Below are 25,237 nucleotides of genomic sequence, written 5' to 3'. Positions count from 1 at the left end.
TATTTTCGACTTATGGCCTAAAAGCTTTTGTTTATATGGGTCCAACGCCCGTCTTCTAACAAGTTTCTATTTTGAAACTTTTATTTAGTGGGTCCAACGCTCGATCTTCTAATGAGTTCACACCTTGAAACTTTTATTTAATGGGTCCAACGTCCAGTCTTCTGGCAGGTTTCCATATTGAATCTTTTGTTTAGTGGGTCTAACGTCCGATCTTCTGGTGGGTTCTCGCCTTGAATCTTTTATTTAGTGAGTCCAACACTCAATCTTCTGGCAGGTTTCCGCCTTGAATGTTTTAGTGAGTTTTAATGTCCGAATGGTTTTGTGGCATTTTATGAGTTTGTTTTTGTTTCCACGGGCCAACGCCCAAATTATGCCTAGCTAAGTTGCCTTGTGACCTGCCATGAAATGTCTTGTTATGCGAGACCAATGCTTGGATGGCCTTGTGACCTTTTAGTAAGACTAACACTCAGATGGTCTAGCGGAAAAATGAAGAATGAGAGGGATAAAGTAAAATAAACGAATAAAATTAAATAAACTATTTATTGGATAAAAAGATTAAAGAATATAATTTTATAAACTATAAAATATTTTAATAAAATAATTTTGAAATAAAAACTAACTAATAAATTTTTAAAATATATAGAGATTTAATAATAATTTTTTATGCTATATGTAAAATTATATAAATACTCCCTATATAATTTAAAAATTTTCAAGGAATCTATGGCTTCTTAGCATCAACGTAGATCCATCCCTAATCACATTACTCTGTTTTAATCTCTAATTTGGGCGATTCTTCTGTAACATTACTATACAATTTTAATTTTAATTTTTTATTAAAAATTAAAATAAAATCATACTAAAAAAGTCAATTATATATATATATATATTAAAATTATTATTATAGAGTTTTAATAATATGTTTTATATATTATAAGGTTTTAATAAAATTTTATATATTTATATGACATAACTTATATGAAATTAACATTATACCTTTTCACTAAAAATTATATTTTTCTATTTAAAAATTATATTTTTCAATTTAAAAATTTAAATTTTAATTTCATAAAATATTAAATAAAATATAATAAAAATTGAAAATAAAAAAATACAAACAGACAAATGTATTCCTTTTAATTATTTTTATATTTAATATTATCTCTTTTTAATAAATTAAATTATTCATATGATTATGAATAATTCATAAATTTTAAATATTATAAATTTTAATTTTAATTGTATTTTTGTTGAAAATTATTATTATTTTAATATTATGATTATTGTAAGCTACTATTATTAAAAATAATTTAAATTTTTTGTAAGCTACTATTATTAAAAATAATTTAAATTTTTTATCTAATTAAAATATTATATAATATTAATATTTAGAAATAAAAATAAATAAGTAATAAAATAAAATAGTAAATAAAAAGCCAACTAAATCATGTTTTGATTTATTAGAAGTAAGTATTAGGGATTTAATCTCGTTGAAATATAATAATTGTAATTCTTTTAAAATTATATTAAAAATAATAGAATAATATATTTAATAAATAATACTTGAATTTAAATTTTAAATTTTGAAAAACTCTGGCGGTTAAACTAGTTAATATTTTTTTTTATGGAAAAGAGAAAAAAGAATACATTAAAAGAAAGATAATAGAGGAAAGAGAAAAAATATTTTTTAAATATTTTTTATTTATTTAAAATTTTAATATATAAAAAAATATATTATAAAATTACTAAACACAAGAAAAAAAAAATATTATTATAGAAAATATTATACTTCAAATAAGCGATAACTCATTCGATCCAGAAGGAGAGGCAGAGAAATTTTTTTAAAAGTAAAACATGAAGTAAAATAAAGTTTTTTGATAGCAAAATTGTTTCGGTTTAAAATTAAATCGAATTAAATAAATTAAAAATTGAAATTTTAGTATTTATAAAAATTAAATCAAATTGATTTTGATTAGAAATCGAATCGAATCGATTTAATTTAATTCGATTTGGTTCAGTCTAATCGATTTGAATTTTTAATAAATTTTTTATTTTTTATATTTTATTTTTAGTATTTTAATTTTTAATTGAATTATTTTAATCTTAATATGATCTAATCTCTCTATATAATTGAAAATAATATATTATTATCATTAATCGATTCGATTAGATTTTTTTAATTTTTTTCTGATCAAAATCGAATCGAATTGAAATAACTAAAATTTTTGAAATTAAAAATCAAACTGAATCGAAATAAATAAAAAATTGAACTAAATTTTTAAATTAATTCAATTTATCAGTTTTTTTGATTTAAATCGAATACTGCTCATATCTAATGATACCTCTAATAAAATTTAAAGAGGTTTAAAAAAAATTGAAAGAAAAATTGGGGGATTAAAAGTGAAAATTACCAAGTCGAATTGGCCACCTCTAATTATGGTAATTTTAAAAAAAAAATAAGAAAAAAAAAGTAAAGAGGTGTGGAGGGTGGCAAGAGGACAAAAGCATGGGAAAATGTATAATTATGGGTAATGTTGGGTGGAGAGTAATGATGAAGGTAAAATAAAAGTGGGATGAATAAATTTATTGTGCTTTAGGACTTTTTGTCTGCCAAAATCTCCAAAAGTTTTTCCAACAATCATTCCTTCTTCTCATTTTAATCATTTGCTTTCACATTTCTCACTTCCTTTGCTCTAACATCAAAGATTTAACCAAAATTTGTGACCAATAACCCTCTTTTTCTTTGAGGAAAAATTGCTATTTAGTTTTATAATTAAATAAATTTAATTATTTAATTTTTTGTTTTTAAAAAAATAAAAATAATTATTTTTTAAATTAATTAATTATTTTTAATTTCTTCCATTAATTATAAAAATTAAATAATTATTATTTTAAAATTATAGAAATTAAATAATTATATTTTTTGATAATTAGGCATCTTCATCCTCACTTGTGTGGTGGCAGGTGGAAAAGGCAGCCCAGCCCATGAAGGGCATCTCTTTTTGGAAGAGAAGGTGTGATGAATCTGCTAATCAAAGGCTGTTTAAATAATTCAATCTTTCACCTCCCAATTCCCTCACAACAGTATTATTTATTTTATATTTTTTAATTAATTAAAATAAAAATTTAAATATTTAATATCTTAAATTTCTAGTAATAAACAATATAATTTTTATATTTGTTAAAAAATAAAAAAGATATATACCCTTTAATATTAGATTTTAAAATAAATTGATTAATCAACTAAGTGCTTTTATTTTTAATTATATTAATTTTAAAAAGCAGTCTGCCTTTATTTAATTATATTTAAATTTTTAATTTTTTATATTCCAAAATACCCCATAAAAAGACAAACAGAGAAATACATTAAAAAAAAAAAATCCAAGCTCAGTGCTACTGTATTATGTGAAAACCAAAATTCAAGCAAAAAGATTTAAGAACATGAAAATTTTCAAATTTGAAAAGATTTTTATTGATCTGCGGATAAATTCCAGACAAAATTTACCTGTTATAAATTAAAGTTTCCAAATTTAAGCAGGACAAAGAAAATCCGAAAAAGAAAGAAAAAAAAGGAAAAACAGATCTAAATCAGCTTAACCAAACATGGTAGCCCAGATAATGATTATTATTCCTCAATATTATTGAGGCTGAGTCCAACACAGGGACCCAAAGTTTATTAAAAAAACCATTAATCAAACTGTGTATTAGAATTAAAAAAAATAAAAGGAGAGTATTCAATTTTACTAGACATTTGGTAGTGCTTGTTGGTGGTGACTGGCGACTGGTACCTGCAATGCCACACCTCGTATTCTCTTCAATCGAGGTGCCTCCATCTTGTTTTTGATCTTTAATGGAGATCCATCAATACCCAAAAGCCCAAAATCAAAAATATCATCTCCATTTACTAGAAAGTATTCTACTTTCACACTCAAATATATCAACCATTTTCATCTTTTTGCTAAAAAGATCCCTCCTCTCTCTTCTCTCTTAAGACAAGCACAGGTTCTTTCTCTCTCATTCTCTCTCCGTCTCCTTCTCTCTTCTGTTGTTGTCTGTGTGTGAATGTTATTTCTTGACTTGTGTAGTCCAACTGCTTGAAAGTTTCTATTTTGTGGTTAATTTTGGAGTTGCTTTTTGGACTGACAAAGGAAGTTCTTTGTGATTGTGCCATTTACACCTGTGAAGCTTGTCGCTAGTTTGATGAAGTTACTGTTTTTTATAATCAAGATCTGGGCTTTGTCCACTTGATTCATGCATGTAAGTTTGTGCAGATCTTTGTTAATTCACTTTCTTGACCTCATAATTGTTCCAGATCTAAGGCTTCATCCTCCAATGTTCCTGCTAGAGAACTTTTTCTTGATTTAAATAATTGCCAATGGAAGTAACTTGTTTAACCTTTTTAGCTTGGAGCCATTGTTTGTTGAGTTTCTCTTTGACTGTTTGTGGTATCAAGTTGAAAGCTAGCATCCTTGATCTGGGTTTGCTGTCTACTGCCATTGGAGCAAAGATCCTATAAATTTTGGATTTATTTTATTTGGCCAGAACTAAATTTGGGTATTAAGAGACAGATAATAACCTAATGCTGGGTGGATGATGAGGCTGCTTTTATCACCCTGGTGGTTGTAAGAGCATCAAGCTTGATTTAAAATTTCCAACAACTTGAGCAGAGTAGACATGTTGTCTGGAATTTTTGACAAAGGAAATGGCATGCCAAAAATAGTGAATTTTGAAGAAACGGGCCTTTGTGCTTTAATTTTCCATGCTAGTTGCCAAAGGGATTCTTAATCTTGCATCAATTTCCTTAGTGTTTTGCTTTGTTTGTGTTCTCAAGCTGTTAATTCCAATTAATGGATTTCATTGTTTCTTTTGATCTCTTGCCTTTATGATGTGCTTATAGTTCTAACCTTGGATTGGTATACTTTGTCTGATTTCAACTGTATCTTATTCAATTGAAACTGGTTGCTTCGTTTCATTGATTGTTAATGTATGCATGATTCATGTTCTTGAGTCTGGAGTTTTCGCTGATAGTGTTGGAAACTAAGCTCTACTGATAAGAACATCGTGAATTTTGAAGCCAGCAAATTATATAATGTTTCTTTTTCTTTTTTACTGTTTTTGCATGAAAGACTATCACTGGCCATTTCCCTTTACTTAGTAATTGCACTAATTCAATTTGTATAACTGAGATGTAGGTATTTTTCTGCTGATAATTGCTGCATTGCCACCATGCTCAAACAAATTCTAAGAAAAATCCCAAGGAAGTCCTCAAAGTCTGATTCATTGGATTCCACTGGGATTGATTCTGGAAACAATTCTAGCAATTGGGACAATGGAGTCTCATGTACAAGTGGAGGAAGTTCTTTTTCGAGTCGATTAAATGTTGTCAAACGGGTGTCTTCAGCAGTCTTTCCTGCAAGCATCATGGCTGGGGTGGAGGCTGTGGAGCCTCATATATCCTTCAAAGATGTTTCAAATCTACAGAAACAAAACCTGTTTGTCAGTAAATTAAACTTCTGCTGCAAAGCTTTTGATGTCAGTGATCCAGATAAAATTGCTTCCCAGCAAGATATTAAACGTCAAATACTGCTGGAGCTTGTTGATTTTGTTTCATCTGGATCTGCCAAGTTTAATGAACCTGCAATGGCTGCAATGTGTAAGATGTGTGCAACAAACCTCTTTCGGGTTTTCCCCCCGAAGTATCATTCCAATAACACAGGTGGTGAAACAGAGGATGAAGAGCCGATGTTTGATCCCGATTGGTCACATTTACAATGTGTGTATGATCTACTACTCAAGTTTATAAATTCGGTTGATGCAAAGGCAGCAAAGAAGTATATAGATCATGCTTTTATTATGAGATTACTTGACCTCTTTGATTCCGAGGACCCAAGAGAAAGAGACTGTTTGAAAACTATTCTGCATAAGATTTATGGGAATTTCATGGTACACCGACCTTTTATCCGAAAAGCTGTTAATAACATCATCTATAATTTTGTTTTTGAAACTGACCGTCATAATGGAATTGCTGAGCTGTTGGAGATTTTTGGAAGTGTTATTAGCGGCTTTGCCTTGCCTTTGAAAGAGGAACATAAGATGTTTCTATGGAGAGCTTTGATTCCTCTACACAAGCCAAAATCGGTCGGCATCTACCATCAACAATTGACATATTGTGTTGTACAGTTTATAGATAAGGATCCAAAGTTGGCAAGTAGTGTGATTAAGGGTTTACTGAAGTATTGGCCAGTGACAAACAGCCAGAAGGAATTGATGTTTATAAGTGAGATAGAAGAGATTTTGGAAATGACTAGCATGGATGAGTTTCAAAAGATCATGGTCCCACTATTTCGACGCATTGGATGCTGCCTTAATAGCTCACATTACCAGGTAAATACTTCTTTACCAGTCTCATGCTCATTATGTGATAGTACAATTGACCCCATTTTCATGCCATGTCTTTGTTCAATTAAAACTTCTATGCATGGTATTTTATCTTAGATTTCGTTTGAAGCAATTCACTTTGGAAGAAAAGAATTCAAATGAATTCTTATATTATCCTCCATCAGTTAAAAAAATTGAATTCTTTTATTTCAAACTAGAAAATTGACAAAAAAAAAAAAAAATCAGTTCAATTGAATTCTTGCAAAATTCTTAATTCCATACAGAGGGTTAGAGTCCTACTTGCTATGCATTCTACTTGGTCCTTGTGGCTTACGTTTTTTCAATTGAAGAAGCTTATGAATTTATTTAACCAATGGAGTATGAATTGTATTGAATCCCACATCGGTTGTGGAAAGGGATAATGTGCCTATAGGCACTCCTCCCTCTTGAGCTAACTTTTGGGATGAGTTAGGCCTAACTCAAATTTAACATGGTATTAGAACTTCCCATCCGATTTTAGAACTTCCCATCCGATTTTAGGTCTTCTATAAATATGTTATGCACCAGTAAAATTCTGGGCGTGAGGTGCTTCTCGTAATCTTTACATAAAGAGCTAAACCAGCTGAACTCAACTCAATTGTTAGACCGGCACATGGAATCTCCGAATTAGAATCTTAAACCTTTGAAGACAAAAATTAAGTTGTTTATGCATATGCAATAAATTGCAATACTATTATGCAATGAACAATAACGAGCTTTATTTCACCTCTCCAGGTGGCTGAACGGGCTCACTTGCTATGGAACAATGAGCGCATCCTAAATCTTATTGTGCAAAACAGGCAGGTGATTGTGCCTCTTGTCTTCTCAGCGCTCGAGCGGAACACCCAGAATCATTGGAATCAAGCAGTTCTCAACCTAACACAGAATATTAAGAAGATGTTCAGTGAGATGGATGAAGAGCTAGTGCTTGCCTGCCAATGTAAGTTGAAGGAGGAAGACTCGATGTTAAGTGCGAAAGCTGAGAAACGGAGGTTGACATGGGAACGCCTTGAAAATGCTGCTGGTTTCCAATCTACAGCTGATAATATCTTGTCTCCAGTAAAACCTGCCACATGCTCTGTTGCCTGCTAATATCTAATAGTGTGAGCAACACTGTCGGCGAAAGAAACAAACAATTGTGCCAATCTGATTGCAGTGCTGAAATCATTTCCTGAAATAGGAAGGAATCTAGGATGCTAGTAGGATTTGCATCTTGTGCTAAGGTGTTGTATTATAAGTAGTAATGCTGCCGCGGCGCTGCTGCTGCTGCGGCTGCAGCCACCTTGAAGGTTTGTTTGGCAGATGGGGGCTGTGATGGAATTGCCCCATAGCTTGCAATTATGTGTATTGACATCCCCTGTTTCTACAATACCCCAAGGGCTGTTTGTTTTTCTGCCCATATTTATTCTTTTCAAGAGTTGTAATTTGTCTCCTTGCTCTGAAAATGGAGCTGCTGCTGCTGCTGCTTCTGTCCTTACTATAACCCAGCAAGGATTTCTAGCTGTTTGCTTTATTACACTTTAAGTTGTATAGCTAATTCCCATTTCTTTCCTCAGCTTATGAAACATTTAGCACTGGGTTGGATTTTGCATGCATCTGGAGTTTGGAAGAAAGTTGAAATGTCATGAAGATAGATGCCTGTGATAAATTATAGAATACACAGGATATGCGACTCTGGGATTCACTTTGCTTTCCTTAATTAATGGAATGGATTCTACTGAGCTGACTCTCACTTCTATGAAAATTAAGAAGGAAATGGAAACATTATTTAAACCTCATTGAGTTCTAAATGGAAATATTTTTTTCTTTTTTATCGTTTTGAAATATTGTTATTTTTTTATATTGCTATTGTAACTTTTTTAATTTTATTTTATTTTCAAAATAAGTTATTATTAATTATTATTTTTTAAAATAAACATTTAAAATATTTCTTAATATTTAATAACATTTAGAGATATTAGATAAAAAAAGAATTCTGATGTTTAGGATAATTTGATAATAAAATAAAATCATTTTAATTTATCATAATTATAGTCAAAGAGACAATTTAAAAAAAAAGTTACTCTAAAGTTCTATTTAATTAATAAAATAATCTTTAAATACATATTTTTATTATAACACTTTCATATTTTATTAATCGCTTGTTTATTCTCTATTTCCTTTTATATAATATTATAAATTATTAATAAAAAATTAAAATATAATATAAAATAAAATTTTACAATTTAAAATATATAATATTTTATTCTATTAAAATATTATTAATAAAAAATAAAATTTTTCACATATATTTTTATATATACATAATTTATAATATTAAATATAAGCATCCAATAAAATATTTTAATACATATTATTTATATTTGATATTTTATATAATATAAATTTATTTATAATAAATATTTATAATATATTTAATATTATATATAATAAATGTAAAATATATTTAATTTCAATATAAAATTTAAATGAAAGAATTATATATTTTATTAATAATATAAAATTTTAAAAATTATATTATAATTTTTTTAAATTTAATTTAATTTTTTTAGCTATAATTGTGATAAACTAAAAAGATTTAATTTTATCATTCAAAATTTAAAGAGTTGAATATAAATGTGAATTATCATAAATGTTTAATTTTTTATATTTAATATCTTTAAAATTTAATGTTTTTAAAATAAATATAATTAAAATATTAATAAAATATTATTTTTAATATATATAAAATAAATAAAGTGAATAAAATTTATATACTTATTAAAAGTGATTCTCTGTTGATTTGGGTATAGTAAGTTACTCGGTATAAATTAAAAAAATTAATAGAATTAAATTAATTTAAAATTTTAATTTAATTTTTTATTTTATTCAATTCAATTTTTATTTTAAAATTTTTTTATTATTTCAATTCAATTCAATTTTAATTAAAAAAATAATAAAAATAGAAAAGCAATAGTATTTTTTTTATATAATTTAAAAAGATTAAATTATAATTAGAATTAAAATATTTTAATTAAAATTTAAAATTAAAAAATTTATTAAAAAATTTAACCGATCAAATTAAATTAAATTAAACTGAATTAAATGAATTCGATTAAAATAAAAATTGATTTTTAAAAATTCTAAAATAACGCCGCCATTGGTAGCCACCAGATGCGGTGGCTGAAATTTCCACCTTTAGATGCAGCGCCACTATTACTCTCAGGCGGATCTAAAGTCTAAACTCGGTCAGCTCCCCCATTCGAGATAAATTTCCATTTGTGATAGCTTTGGTTGGTTGGTTTGGTTGAATAAAAAAATTTTCTTTTTTATTTTTTGAAAATAATTTTGAGTCATAATTTGAAAAAACTGAATTTTTATCAAATAGAATTTTTATTTTTAAACATTATGCATTGTTAAATAAAAATAATTTTAAAAAATAATATAAAATATAAAAATGCACAAGTAAAATATGTTAAAATTTAATACATTGTTTTAACACATTAATGATTAATTTGAAATAAATAAATTTAAAAAAAAGTAGATATAGAAATTAAAACAAATTTTATAATCTAAATAGAAAAAAAAAATGAGTTTAAACTTAATTATATGACAATTTCTTAATCCTTTTGAGATTATAGGAATTAAAGCTAAATGTATATTTGCAAGTATATATTTTAATATTTTTTCTTATCAAACACCTTAATTTTACTTGTGACCACCTAAATTTTTAAAAAATATAATTTTTAAATATAATTTTATTAAATTAATAGTTTTAAAGTTATATTTTAAAAATAATTTTTTAAAATTTATAATTAAATTTATGGTTTAATTAAATTAATTATTTCATTAATTTTAAAAACATATAAAAATATTAAAAAATCGACTAATTAATTTTTTCGCTAATTTAATCCATAAGCGTTAATTAATTTTTTAATTTATTAAAATATAAATTAATTAATCTTTGTGATCGATTAAAGTTTTCTTATAAATTAACAGAAAAATGAATTAATAGAATTTTTAAAATTTTATGAATATTTTTATATATTTTTTAAAATTTAAAAATCAATTAATAAATTTTTATATATCATAAAAATTAAATAATAATTTTTCATTTATATTGTTACTGTATATATATTAATTTTTATAGCAGTATAGTTAATGCGACTTATTCTAATATTTGTTTTAGGGCGTTTGATTTTAACATAACCATATTATAATTTACCCTAATTTTTAACAAAATAGTTTCTGAACTTTATTTCATTAACACTTTAATGGCAAGTATTTAATATTGTTAGCCATCTTATGAAATATAATTAATATAATAAAATTATTCTTTAATTAAAATTATTGATTTAAATTTTTATTTTTAACTTTTCAATATAATAATTTATTTTAAAAATAAATAAATTAAATAAAATATTATATGATATAACACGATAATCATTTAAAATAATCTATTATTTAAGCGATTTTATCTGTAAAAAAAAAAATTCAAATGCTGTAAATCTTAGTTTTTCGTTCACCTTCTCAATTATAGGGCAGATCTAACGAGAAAATTACTATTATAAAATACAATCTAATATATCTTCTTCACACTTATAATCTCGGAATCACCTATCTACTAGTATATATTATTTGAATTTTTAAAAGATTTGATAACAATTTTCATGTCTTTACAGTATATAAATTGATAAATATAAAAATTAAATATACAATTTTATATAATTATTATTAAATTCAAAACATCTCAATATTTTCATCATTTTCTTTAATTTATTAACTTTAACGTCGGAATAACTATTATAAATATTAATCACTGCACTCTCTTGTTACAAATTCACCGATCACAGTTTTTTAGTCACATAATTTTAATTTATTTTAAAATTAAAAAAATTAAATTATTTTATTTAAATAAGAGAATTAATTAAATTAAACCCTTTTGAAATTCTTAATTATATTACGAATAATTTTTAATGCTAACGGAATAAATTTTAGCATATGATTTATTAAAAATTAAATTAAAGTGTCAAATATATGATACTTTTCCCATATTATTATGATCAATCAGAAAATAATTAAGAAAATAAATTAAAATTATATGAGGGAGATGAGGAAATTGATTTTTTTTTTTGAAGAAAAAAAAATTGGGAGAAGGAAGAAGTCCAATTTATTGTTACTTCCTCTTTAAATTATTTGTTTTCAGTAAATGAACGACGGTATTAATAAATTCAAATTCTACTGTTCTCTTGAAAAATCAAACGTAAATTCTCATTTTAAATTATAAGTCATTTGTTAATCTTCTTATATATTTCTGTTTAATATATATATATATATAATTTATTAATGTAAAAACAATTTAATAATAAAAAATTATAAGCAAAAGACATATTAATAAACGGAATAAAATGTATTATTTTAATTTAATAATTACGGATGCATTCGTTATTGTTACGATTTTTTATTTTTTAAAAAATATAAAATTTTTTTTGTTTCATAGTGTTATGTTTTTATTTTTATTATTTATTAAAAAATATTTTTAAAATAAAAAATTAAAAATTAAAAACTATAAATATTAATTTTTTTATTACATATTCTATCAAATTATTATTTTTCTTTACGATTTTTACTAAATTATTATTATAAATTTTAAAATTTTATTTCACCAATTAAATTTATATTTTAAATACTTATTTGTTTAATTAATTTATAAAATATATTTTTTTATTATTATAAAAAATTTATTATTTTTCTTTACAATTTTTATTAAATTATTATTATAAATTTTAAAATTTTTTTTCACTAATTAAATTTATGTTTTAAATACATATTTATTTAATTAATTTATAAAATATATTGTTATTTTATTATTATAAAAAATTTTACTATTTAATTTTTATAATATAAAAAAAATTATTAATTAATTTTTTAATTTTATAAAATAAATTAAAACAACTTTTAAATTTTAAAAAATATACTAATTAATTTTTTATTAATTTTAATTATTGAATATTAACTATTTAGTCCTATAATATAAAAAACTCATTAATTAATCTTTTAATTTTATAAAAATTCTTCTGTATTGAAGGTGTTTTAAATTTTTTGTAAGAAAAATTTACTATTTAGTCTATATAATATCAAAAACTCATTAATTAATTTTTTTTATTTTAAAAAATACATTGAAGTGTTCTTAAGATACTGAAAATATATTAATTAGTTTTTTTTATTAATTTTAATTATTAAATATTTTACTATTCAGTCCTTATAGTAAGAGAAAATTGATTAGTTGATCTCTTAATTTTATAAAAATGTCTACTAATTAATTCTTTCATATTGAGAATATTTAAAAAAATTTTATAACAATTAACAACTAAAATTGATAGGGGATTAATTAATAAAATTTTTAAAAAATTTAGGAATATTTTAATATATTTTTTAAAATTAATAAATTAATTAGTGACTTTTCCTATATTATAAGTACTAAATAGTAATTTTTATTTTTATACTATTTGACAATTAAAATAAACAGGAAAAATTAATCGATAAAATTTTTAAAATTTTAATGATATTTTAATATATTTTTAAAAGTTAAGCAATTAACTAATTAATTTTTTATATAACCGAAGATCAAATAATAATTTTTTATTATAATATTATATAGAATGTAAATATAATTTATTATTTATTTTTACATATAATTATTTATAAAATTATTTACGCTCTTATTTTATTATTAAATATCATGTTTTAAAACATATTTTATTTTTTATTATTATATAAAATTTATACTTATTTTTATACAAACTTAAGAAATAAATATTAAATATCAAAAAACTGTTTTTAGTTTTAAGAAAATAAAAAAATAAAAATCCTGCGTCATACGAACCCACTCTATATTTGTTTAATTTACGTGAAAAAAAAAGTCATAAGTCTATCATCGTGAGATAGGAAGAAAAAATTAGAAGAAAATACGATTCAGAATTTTTTTTTTCCTTCTTCAAATTCTGTCAATTAATTATTTCCCTATTTTATGAAAAAAAAAAATTAAATCTGGGAAATTTATTAATAATTTTTTCATAATATAAAAATTAAATAATAATTTCTTTTTAAAAAAAAAAACATTTACGAAATTTCTTGGTCTTCAAGACAATCCTAAAGAAAGCTTGCTTGCTCCAAAAAATATATATATATATATAAAAGAAAGAAGACTTAAGAAAGCTTAACGAGTTAGGTTTCTCACAAAACTAGATAATCCTACGTAATGAAAATAACATGAGGAATATAATAAAATGTTTGACGATGACAAATTGGACCATTACAAATATCTAACCAATCAAGTGTTTCCACGTATTGCACAAACTTCTAATCTTCCTCCTCAAATCTCCTTAAGTATCCGTTTGCCACGTACATTTATACATATTATCCAACAAGCCTTCATTAGTTTGTGTTCAAAGGTTGTAGTTTTTGGTGTCTCCTGATTTCCAGAGAAACAGGAAGGGAGAGAGAATGGATGCACCAGCTTATCAAGAGATGTCATATGCTGATCATGTTAAGAGGAGGCATGAGGACAAAGGCTTCCTCTATGCCTGGTGGGTTTCTCTTATTTTTAGTTTTTTTTTTTCCCTCTTATTAGTAAAAGGAATTTTCTAATCCTTTGTTATTTGGAAACAAATTTTGCAGCTTGTTTGCTCTGTGTTGCTGTTTTTGCTGCTTCGAGACTTGTGAATGTTGCTTAGATGTTCTGTGCTGCTGCTGCTAATTAAGACAGTGAAGACTTCTGTTGTGTTGTATCAGTTCACTTTAATAAATTACTGCTGCTGCTGTTGGTGTAGTTGTCACTACTCAGTGACGACAGTTTGCGTCTTTCCAGTTAATTCCCTGTGTTATGTCTCACCTATGTTATTCTGCTACATAATTTTATTAATAAAAGTGTTGAACATTCATATATCATCTGTTTTGACTTTTTTTTTTTTTCTAACTATTAAGTGTCTTTTACCTTTTTATCCTCCTTTTCATAATTTTCCTGACAAGTCTCTCCCCTTCAGCGAAAATTTGCCTCTTCTTGCCTTGGCCTCTTCTCCAAACAATACTCTTCTCCTCATTCTTCACTTTCCATCCTCGCCGTTGCCCTCGTAGAATAGCTTTCTGCTTCATCATTTTCAATGAGCTCTCTTACCCTCCTTCCTCGAACCCTGACTGCTGGCTCCTCTTCTCTACCTACTCCTCCACTCCCTTCTCCAGTTCTCCGACTACTTTGCTGGGGGATCTGGTAGTTGAAGGTGGGTTGAGATTCAGTGGTATGGATCCCTTCAGCTAAGGGGGTATGTTTAATGGAGTGTTGAGACCCTCTACTGTAGTATCTGCCCTAACCAGTGGGCAGTGTTCTGTAATTGAAAAGCCATGGCTTGAAGTTCTTAGTTAGACATGGTGGCTCTAGGTATATTCCCGGCTGAGTTCGGCGAGGGATTAAACAACACTGATAGTTGGTTGAAGGGGGTTGTAAGACTAGAGAAAGAGAACTGCTGACCTTCTTGAGCTGAGCTCAGGTTGTTTGGGGTGTTATTGACATGGTTTTCATTGTGGTTTGCCATGTGGATCTCAGTGGGTATTACGAAAACAAAACTCTGGTGATGAGAAGATCTCCTTCGTCCCCATAGACGGCGCCAATTGATATTCTGAGATCCAGAAAATAAGGTTTACCGTGGGTGTGTAAGCTTGACTAGGGAAGAAGACGCTCCTTCCTTTTTATTCCTTTTCCTTTTGTCCGCTAGTGACGTCTAACCGCTTCTCTGCTATAGTGTCATCTGTCTCTGTCACTCAGATCCGTATGTACGAATGCGTTAGAGTCCCTCTCCATGTCAGACGGCCATTTAATTTCCCCCGGCTCGCGTGCGGGTAGGGCTGCAAAGTGACTGGGCCAACTATTCTCCCTCACATCATATCATCGGGTTAGGCTATCTCCTGTCGGACCTGCGCTCGTGACTGATCTGGCCTACTCTACGTATCTAGACTTGGGCCTGCGATATTGGGTCGGTCTTCTTGAGAATGGCTTGATGGGCTTTGGACCCATATTCTTCTTTAGGGTTAGGCCCCACCCTCTAGTGAGGGAAGCCCGTGGTTATAAAAAATAATGTAATTTTTTTCTTTGATCAGAGACACTGTTTTTCATTAATCAATTTTTCTTGGTAATCTAAATATTAAAAATTACAGATAAAAAATTCTTAAAATAATTTTTATAAAAAAAAAAAACAAATTCTTGTCTTAAACCCTATTTTCTCCTATGTTTAGAACACAAAAATTTAGTTAATAAAAAATATTTTTCATTTAAAGAATTAAGTTTTTTTTAAAGTAAAACTACTGGTTGTATTAATAAAATTTCATCAAACAAAGAGAGATGTCATCCCAAACAGATAAACGATCATACCTAATAGATTTTCTAGCCAAAGTATGAGCAGCTAGAGTGGCATGACAATGAACCCATCTAACAGAAATATCAGTTCTAGAGTCTAGCAAAAATTTATAATCATTCAAACTCAAATTCAGTTCAGAAAAATCTAAATGTAGAGACCGAAGAACTTGAACCACTTGTAAACAGTCCATAAGAATGCAGCCATTAAAAAGCAAAAATTTCGTCGCAAATAGCAAATAGTGACGGAGAGCTAAAGCTCCAACAATTACCGGCATATCATTACCTTCCGAGAAACCAGAAACACCACGTTGAAATATACCCTCAGAATTTTTCACAACAAAACCGTAGCCAATAAAATTTTGAGATTGAAACAAACCCCATCAACTTGACAAAACCAACTAAATTTGTCCAAGCTTGATACAAATCCCGGCGGAGCAGAATTGCCGAAATCACGCAGCCACAGGCTTGTTAGTCTCTAGTTCCGACAAACAGGTGCTCCGAGGAAATCACCCCAACCAAACTTGATATCTTCTTTTTTCAACCTCAACCGCAAGTCACATAAAGTCTCCATATGACCCTGTTTCCCACATAGATAGCAAAAAATAGTCAGCTTTTCGTATTGAAACTTCACAGTAAACACAGTACCATCATCTCCAACAAACTTCTTCCACCGTTTCAAAGGTTGCCGAATGTTAAAACAAGCTTTAACTCTCATAGGGCCCGGCGACATATCTTGTATCTCCTTCCAAACAAGCAGGAATCGATCCATTCCCTATATTTTCAAAATCAACATCATTAAAAAACTGAAACAGATATCTTTTTGCATCTATTTCCATAATAGATACCCCCTCTAAAGGATGCCATAAATCTGCCGAAAATGTCTGCATATTCTGAAAATTGATTGGATTGCATATGAAAAACATTCCCACCATATAAAAATCATAAGTAACTATCGGAATATCCCTGGAACTCTTAATAGGGACAATAACATCTTTTTTTTCATTGATAGTCAATTGACGCAAATTGTCTTTCATGGGGAAAGAGAAATGAGAAGTTAGGTTTAAGGAATAAGAAAAGACGAGAGTATCGAACCACCAAGGGACCACAGAGGGAAATTTACGTCAAAAGTCATGGAGTTAAATTATATTTTAGAAAGTTTATTTCCGAAGAATTAACAAATTTAAATCAAATTAAGTTATTTTTTATATTTTGAAAATTTTATTAAGATTTTTATATGAATTTATTAATATATTTTATTTCTTAAATTAAAATTAAATAATAAAAAAAATAAAGGGCTTAATTTTAAAACTTTCACCTTGAGCAAAATGCAAGTCTTATTAAGCCTGAGTTCAAGACTCAAAAAATCAAACTCAACTGAGTTTAACTACAGAGTTTCAAACTTCAAAAGCCGAATCAAACACGTAATTGAGCATGACACTATATTTACGAAACTTGGCTTCATTACAATTTTATATTTTAACCACCATATCCGAAAAGGTTCATTCTGATTTAGTGATAATGACTGTAGTTAACCTGCCATGAACAAAAATTTGAGGTCCATAAGCCTGAAGGCAAAAAAACAGAGACAAAAGGGTAAGATTAGCATCAACAAGCTTCAAAATGGCTAGATTAAAACTTCTTACAATTGATACATTATTCAGTTGCAAAAGCATAATTGGGGTCTGCAATCTCAAGATCACAACAAAAGACTTGACTGAAGATATCAGTTTAGAAAATGTATAAACAGGCAATAGAAGTCAGCAATGATGTCAACAGTATTGAAACAAGATTCACAGCATTGTTGTCGAGAAAGTTAAGCCCCGAAATTTTCTTCACTGTTGGTCCTGGTTTTCCAACAACCTGAAAAGCCAATCATATTACGTCGGAAGTCAGCTCACAAGTGCTCATTTATAATTTTGTTTATCCCAATTATGGCACAAAGAAGTAGATCTAATGATAAATCTTTCCACAAATGGCTAGCTTACTTTCTTACGAACAGTGCAGAATCCGCTGAATTGCAGTGTAGCTCCCAATAGGGAATCAATGAGACTCCCACATAATCCTGCCATTGCAGCAAGGGGTACAACCAAGAGCTGCTTCAAAGCTACATCATATTCACATTTTGTTGTGAAAAATCCAAAGAGAACAAATGTGAGACCAATAACACTTCCTGCTGCTGCAGCTGCTACAAGTCCTAGCATTGTCACACCGCCATTTGTACCCTTCCGAACAGGCTGATAATCAATCAATCATGTAGGAAACTTATCAGGATTTGCACTCCTAAAACTTATAAAATTTCCTTAAGTTCACATATGATTTGAAGATATCAAATATCTCAGAAATCATTGCAAATTTACATCATATACCATCAAAACAGGAATAACAGTCGGTTGGTTAAAACCAAAAAACAAACAAAAAATATAGCCCACAAATCCTCTGAACGAGAGAAGAGAAGATTGTAACATGAACACAAAGAATTCATAAATTATTCTGAGAGGCCTTCCAAGGGTAAACATTACCAGCTAAAAGGCCACAATCTAGATTATAACTGAATCAGAGAAAACAGCTTGCACATTTTCTATCCACTAGAAAGGCAAATATTATCTGTACGAATCATTGCAACAAACTGCAAGCAAATGCGAATGAGCTTGATTTAAAATGATAATATCAGAATGAAAAGAAAATACACCTTAAAGGTTGTGATCAAACGAGGTTGGGCATCACTAAGCACCCCCAGCTCTGAAGACCAAGTGTCTCCATTGCAACAAGAATAATGACCAATAATACCACCAATTAAAGATGTGATAACAGTTGATTCTTTTGTGTCCAAGCACTTGTCCTCCCATCCACTCAGTTTCCAAATAAGCACAGCCAAAACAGCAGAAATACCGCTATTAAACAGAACTTGTATCCTGATAAGAACAAAAAGGAATCACACCATTAAAGAAAGAATCAAGGAAAATGCATCTAAGGCAGTGAACTGAACATATTCGCATGTGTTATGTTAAGAACCTCAACCATTCAGATTTTGTCTTCAAGTCTCAAGATTAAAAATATAGACCTAGAGATCAAATCCTTGGCTGGAATATTGAATTGGCTTAACAGGTGAACACTAGGACAAGTCTCTGCCACATCTTCGATGGCTCATTTTGGATCATATGGATTGGCAAATTATCATAAAAGAACAAACAGAAAGTCTAGGAACTCAAATTAGAAAGGTTCTCTCCATATTTACTCTTTTGAGACATATAAAATCAACACCACAAAATTTCTCCGAAACTGCAACTTATTAAGATTTAAAACCTATCCTTCTACAATTTTAGTAACATCATACTCTCAAGTGTTAAAAATTGTTTGATTTATCAATTGAAAAGAGGTGTGTTTTTGTCATTTATGCAACAATTTTTTTATCCTAACTCGATCAAAAAGGCATATATTGAGGTATATTTCTGTAAAAACAAAGGAAGAAGCATTCTTAGCTCAAATCACAGTCCTTCACCTCAAATAGCATAAATGCATATACAGATTCATATATTGAAACAAGAAAGAGAATAAGGGCACAGTACCAATTTCTTTGTCCGCCCTCCTTGAAATCAGCATCAAAACGTCTCTTCTTCTCCTCCCCAACTTTCGTAAGCTTCGATGAAGAGAGGAAGAACGCAAGCAATATAGCTCCAAATCTAAATCCAACATATACTTAATTAAAAGTAAAAAATAAAATAAAACAAAACAAAGAAGAAGCAGAAACTTTCTGGGATTTCTCAGTAACCAAACAGGGAAGAGAAAAAAAAAAAGGGAAAAAGAGTAAACCTGTAATTGATTGCGAAGTGAATTGTCATAACAAGAAAGCCGGCGAGGGCGCCGGACAAGTCGAGAGATTTTCTCCTGTAAGCTCTAATAGCAATGAAAGAAGAGATTAAGACAGCAATTAGTGGTTGGATTAAGAACCTATCCATTTTTATCGAATTTTGGAGACTAATCGGAGTTGAGAAACTGTTGAAGAAAATGTCAGATCATCATTTGTTCGTTTCTGGCCTGTGACTACCCACTGCTGTTCTTTCATATCTCTGCTTCCCAAAAATAAAACAATATATATATATAGGTATATATTTATTATTTAGTAAATAATTATTTAATTTTTATATTAAATATATAATTAAATTAAATTAAATTTGTCTAGTTGAGGATTGATCGGGATTTAACCATTGTTATATTAAATATATTATAAAATTAATAATTAATTTAAAGCAAATAATAAAATATATTATTTTATAATAATAATAATAATAATCAAGAGAGATTCAGCATTGATCAGAAGCTGAGATGGCATAATTTCTTGAAGAAGTTGGCTGTGTCTAGGTGCGGGGTTAATTTTATTCGTCTTCCTATCGTATCAACCTTTTAATAATATTCTTGTAATTATTAACGAAATTGTTTTTTTTTTTCAAAAGGCAAAGATTTTAATTAATTAAAAACGGATTTACGGTCTAATGACAAAGTAAAGCCATCTAGACCCAACAAATAATATAATATAGAGTTTTAAAAATTTAAAGGTCCGAAACAGAAAAAGTTGATGGAAGAAGGATCTAGATGTTACTCTCAAATTGCTCCGGTTACCATAAGCGAAAAAAAACTTACAGCCATAAATGACAGTAGATATCGTATTGAAACCCAAAAAAGGAAATGAGAAGAAAGGCCAAAAGATAGCTATCAGCAACCTAAAGAAAGCAATCCATATTCATAAATCACAACCAACAGCGAAAGATGATGATGGGACATTTAAGGGAAGAACAACAAACCACCGTATGAGTTAAGAGTAGCTATTAGAAACGAGATGTCAGATTAAAAGAATATTTAATTATTAAAAGTCATCGCAAAATATTAATAATAAAAAAAATCAGTTCAACTTTAAATGCTTAGAGAAATCGAGAGATGAAAAATGAGAAAATATATAGTGAAAAAGAGAGATCTCCTACTTCTAATACAGATTTTATATAAAATTTTTTTCAATCAAATGATAAAAAAAATTTTAAATTTATAAAGAAAAAAATAAATTAATAAAATTTTTTAATATTATTATTTTAAACAATTATCAAAATTGAATTCTATTATCTCCGTCGAATTGGGCTCACAGTTTTAGACAAAGTAAAATCTATTAGGCCAAAATAGGTCTTTATTAATTTCTTTTAATATTTTCAATCTCAAACTTGTTTCAAATTAAAATCAAAGTAATAATAAAAAAATATAATAAGATCATGAAAAATTAATATGAAAAAAATAATAAGGTTGACAACTTATTAATCGGTCTGTCTTTTTTAAATCGTATATTTAAATTTCTCTATAATCCGTCAATTACGCTAAAATTTAAAAATTAAAATATAATTTACACAATATAAAATTCTTACATATATTAAAAAGAATATAAATATTCACAAAAATATTTAAAATATTTAAAATATTTATTTTTCTTTTCACCCGTTAACTAACGAAATTATAAATAAAAAAACTTTCAATTTGAATAAAATGATTATATAGAAATTTAAATATTTAATTTTAAAAATACACGAATCAATCTATTAATTACGTTAAAATTCAAAAATTTAAATGTAATTTACTCTTAAAATAACTCATAAATTTATCTTTATTTTATATTTGTATAATAATTAAGTTCTCAAGTTGATATTTCATGTACCATCTTAATACTTCTGTTAAAATAGTACCTATCTGCAGTTAGTATTTCAATAACTGAGCTTTTCTTCTTTTTCTTTTTTTTTTTTTCTTTTAAATGATCAAAAGGCCCTTGATTCATCGGGGAATGAAAGAAGGATGAAGCCACAACTTTGTTTAACTTGTCAATATTTCATGAAAACAAAGCCCAGATTGTGCAAGCTGGTGCCATTGAGCACCTTGTAGCGTTGATGGACCCAGCAGCTGGGATGATCCTTGTATATCTACAATTTGCATAGCAAGCTTATGCATAAGCAGAAAAGAAAAACCGACAATTGTTTGATTAAGGAGAGGGGGAAAAGGGGCTAACAACTAGCAAGTTGTTTGCAGATAAATTAGGGTTCAATTTCCCTCCCCTCCCACAAATACTTATCAGGAAATTGAACCCTAATTTGCATTCAATACCAAATCTCTATTTTGCAATCTTGAGGTTCCTTACCCCATCAACTAACCAGCATGTTGCCTTGCTGGGTATATTGATGAGATGGTGACCCAGTTAGCAACTTAAGTGGAAGACGATCGCTCATTTTTCGATCTTCATGTAGTGATGAAGCAACATCTCTGGTTAGAGTTGGTTCAAGCATACCATACCATACCACACCACCATTTATGGAACTTTTATTTTCCAGTAAAAAGCAGATATTTGTTATTTTTTATTAAAATCTTATATTTTGTTGCAAGTTACTGCAATTATGGTGGAAGGCCAGCACATTCTGAACAAAAATTTGAAGTACAATAGCAATATAGAACTTTCTTTATCCTTACCTAGCACATTCTGAGAAACCAAACAGAGCCTAGAGAAGAAAACCGAAGGGAGGAGGAGAAATTACCAGGAGGACTGAGGAAGGCTTGAATATGAGAGATATTGCCATTGCGAAATAGATAGGGGTCAGCGAGGGACTTAACTCCAATGGAATAAAGGCCCAGATTGAGCAACTCCGATTCAACGGAATCCGCCACCGCAGTGTGGTGATCATCAGAAAGAATGGAGTGGGGGTCAGCGAGGACTTGGCTCGCTCCCTCCATTGTCGTGTGGGAATCCTTATAGATTGGGCCTTAAGGCCCAATACAGTTGGGTAAGGGTTTCAAGAAAAATCCGGGCGTCATGGAGCTCCGAGTTTGGCCCAAAATAGAGCCCAATGTGGCTGAAAAATTATGGTTCCAAAATGAAATAAAGGATGAATTATAAAAATGTTCTTGCATAATATTATTATTACAAATTAATCCTTATATTTTTAAAAATTTATTAAAATATCTCTACTATCACGTGATTAAATTATTTAATAGTTAAAAATTAAAGAGGTAAGACGAGGGCGTTAACTTATTTATAATTTAAAAATTAAATGAATAAATAAAAAGAATATAAAATTAAAAGGATAAAATAATTTTTTTATAAAAAAATATTGAATAAATTATAAAAATGGTGGAGTAATTGAAGTAGACAATAAATAAAATAATTAAAGCTGAATATTTTAGTTGAAGAAATGATGGAGGAGATATGAATTTAGAGTCGTTGGTATGAGGATGACGTGTGAGTCACAATGGGAATTCGACTGCTTTAATTTCCTATTTACAAGTCATCACAACCTCCCCAACCGCCAACTCATGTTTGGGTCCCACCATGCAGCCTGGCTTAAGTTTTTCTTTTATTTATTTATTTTTCTTTAGCACAAACCATTTGCCGCACGAAATTTTCAATCAAAACCTAACGCCTTCGAGTCTTTTTTGTTTTCTTAAATTTAATGCTCAATTTTATTCTTATTTTCTCCGTGATGTTTCATTTAACTAAATGCTGTCTCTATCTCGTTTAAGCTCCGGTTTTTGTTAAAAAAATAACTGATATTTAAAAATATTTTTTCACTTTGTCCTAAGCCTTTATCATATTCAATTTTAAATATTTAAACTTTTTATACCTAAATTCTATAATCGTTCATATGGTAAAACATTTCAAAAACCAATTAATAGAGTATGGCCATAATACTTATAACGGTTACGTTGAATAATTTTTTTGTGAGCAGTATTTGGTTCAAATCCATAAAATCGATCGAATCGAATTGATTTAAAATTTTAGTTTGGTTTTTTATATATTTCGGTTCGGTTCGGTTCGATTTTTAATTTTAGAAATTTCAGTTATTTCAATTCGGTTCAGTTTTGATCAGAAAAAAACCGAAAAAACCGAACCGAACCGATTAGTGATAATAATATATTTTTTCAATAATATAGAAAAATTAAATCATATTAAAATTAAAATATTTTAATTAAATTTTAAAATATTAAAAATAAAGTGTAAAAAATAAAAAAAAATTATTAAAAATCGAAACCGATCAAACCGAATCGAATCGAACCGAATCAGACCGGTTCGGTTCGGTTCGGTTTCTGATCAAAATCGGTTCGGTTTAGTTTTCATAAACACTAAAATTTCAATTTTCGGTTTATTCGATTCAGTTCGATTTTAAACTGAACCGACTGAATGCGCACCCCTAGAGAGAAATAATACTCAAGAATAAAAGGCGTGAATTCCAGGACAAAATTTAATTCTCATTTGACTTTATTGATTATCAAGTTTCCATCATAATTTAAATCTGATTTATTGAATTAAAAGCCTAAAGTTTGAGTCTATTTTAATTTAATTTAATAACTAAAAATTAAAATTAATAATATTTAATTTAAACCAAAATAATTGATTGAATTTAATTCGAAAACTATTTGCTAAATTTAATACACTTTCAACATGCCAATAACACCTCATCTAATCTGTGCTAAGCTAAACATATAGGTTAGTCCTCAGATATATCATTAAATAATAGAGAAATCATACTAGCTATCTATATGTTACTAAAATTAAATATTTAATCAATATTTTTAAAAATTTTAAAATTAAAATATTACTATAATTAATATAATTAGACTTTTTAATAATTCTATTAGATTCTATAAAAAAAAATTAATTAAGTAGTTCTAATTTGAGACTATATAACATAGAGAATTAAAATTATTGAATTAAATAATATAAATATTTAATATTTTATCTAAATTAGTTATTGCATATAATGTATAGTTGTCGTTGATAGTTAATAATTAATTTTATTATTGAGGTATAAAATAAATAGAAAGTATTATTTTATTAACAATAAATATAATAATTAAAAATATTATTTTTAAAATATATTTTTTTATGCATATGCTTATTTTTTACCTAGTTTAATTATTATTTACAATATTTTAATTTATCTATTACGTTTCATAATTTTCAATAACTTATTAATGTAAGCATTTAATTTAAAAATTATAATTAATAAACTCTATAATGATAATGTATAAAATAAAAAATAAAATCAAATTATTTATCAACTGGTTGAATGAAAATACAATTAATAGGTTTAACATGATGGTTAAAAATATTTTATAAAAAAGATTTATTTAAAAAAGTATAATATAAGAATAGAATTTAATTGGTTATTAAATTAGTATATGGTGCAATTACAACTATATTGTTAACTATATTTTTATAATTTTTTTTTACTTTCAACTATATTATAATTATAATTTTTTAAATTATAATAATATATAGAGTAAATTTTAGAAAAAAAATTTAGGAGGTAGATTAATTTAAAATTGAATTAATATAAAATAATATAACTAAACTATGGATAGAAAATATACTATAATAATAATATAAATTTTAAATATTATAAATTTTAATTT

At 27.4% G+C, this 25,237-nt stretch overlaps 2 protein-coding genes and 1 long non-coding RNA gene across 4 annotated transcripts; 2 read left to right on the top strand and 1 right to left on the bottom strand.

Annotated features, from left to right (window-relative positions):
• The first annotated feature begins 3,739 nt into the window (after positions 1-3,739).
• Positions 3,740-8,008, top strand: LOC110603800 (serine/threonine protein phosphatase 2A 57 kDa regulatory subunit B' kappa isoform). 2 transcript variants are annotated; one of them, XM_021741722.2, is made up of 3 exons: positions 3,740-4,002; positions 5,193-6,384; positions 7,153-8,008. In XM_021741722.2, the coding sequence occupies exons 2-3, from the start codon at positions 5,227-5,229 to the stop codon at positions 7,507-7,509; spliced, it is 1,515 nt and encodes a 504-aa protein (XP_021597414.1). In that variant the 5' UTR covers positions 3,740-4,002; positions 5,193-5,226; the 3' UTR covers positions 7,510-8,008. The 2 variants fall into 2 exon arrangements, with proteins under 2 accessions (XP_021597414.1, XP_021597413.1); XM_021741721.2 differs by lacking the exon at positions 3,740-4,002 and adding an exon at positions 4,009-4,257.
• A 5,810-nt stretch (positions 8,009-13,818) lies between these two features.
• On the top strand, positions 13,819-14,343 carry LOC110604178. The gene is made up of 2 exons (XR_002486208.2): positions 13,819-13,985; positions 14,077-14,343. It is a non-coding gene; the product is annotated as an uncharacterized LOC110604178 (long non-coding RNA).
• A 3,061-nt stretch (positions 14,344-17,404) lies between these two features.
• Positions 17,405-19,878, bottom strand: LOC110603082 (protein PGR). Its single transcript, XM_021740753.2, has 5 exons — positions 19,616-19,878; positions 19,372-19,485; positions 18,495-18,717; positions 17,791-18,039; positions 17,405-17,665 (listed from the first exon to the last, which is right to left on the bottom strand). Exons 1-5 carry the CDS (start codon positions 19,759-19,761, stop codon positions 17,534-17,536), a joined length of 864 nt encoding a protein of 287 aa, XP_021596445.1. The 5' UTR covers positions 19,762-19,878; the 3' UTR covers positions 17,405-17,533.
• Positions 19,879-25,237: the final 5,359 nt, after the last annotated feature.

The sequence above is a fragment of the Manihot esculenta genome, chromosome 16, assembly GCF_001659605.2.
Source record: "Manihot esculenta cultivar AM560-2 chromosome 16, M.esculenta_v8, whole genome shotgun sequence".
NCBI lineage: Eukaryota > Viridiplantae > Streptophyta > Magnoliopsida > Malpighiales > Euphorbiaceae > Manihot > Manihot esculenta.
Note: the sequence above shows the minus strand (reverse complement) of the source record. Positions and strands in the feature narration are given on the sequence as shown.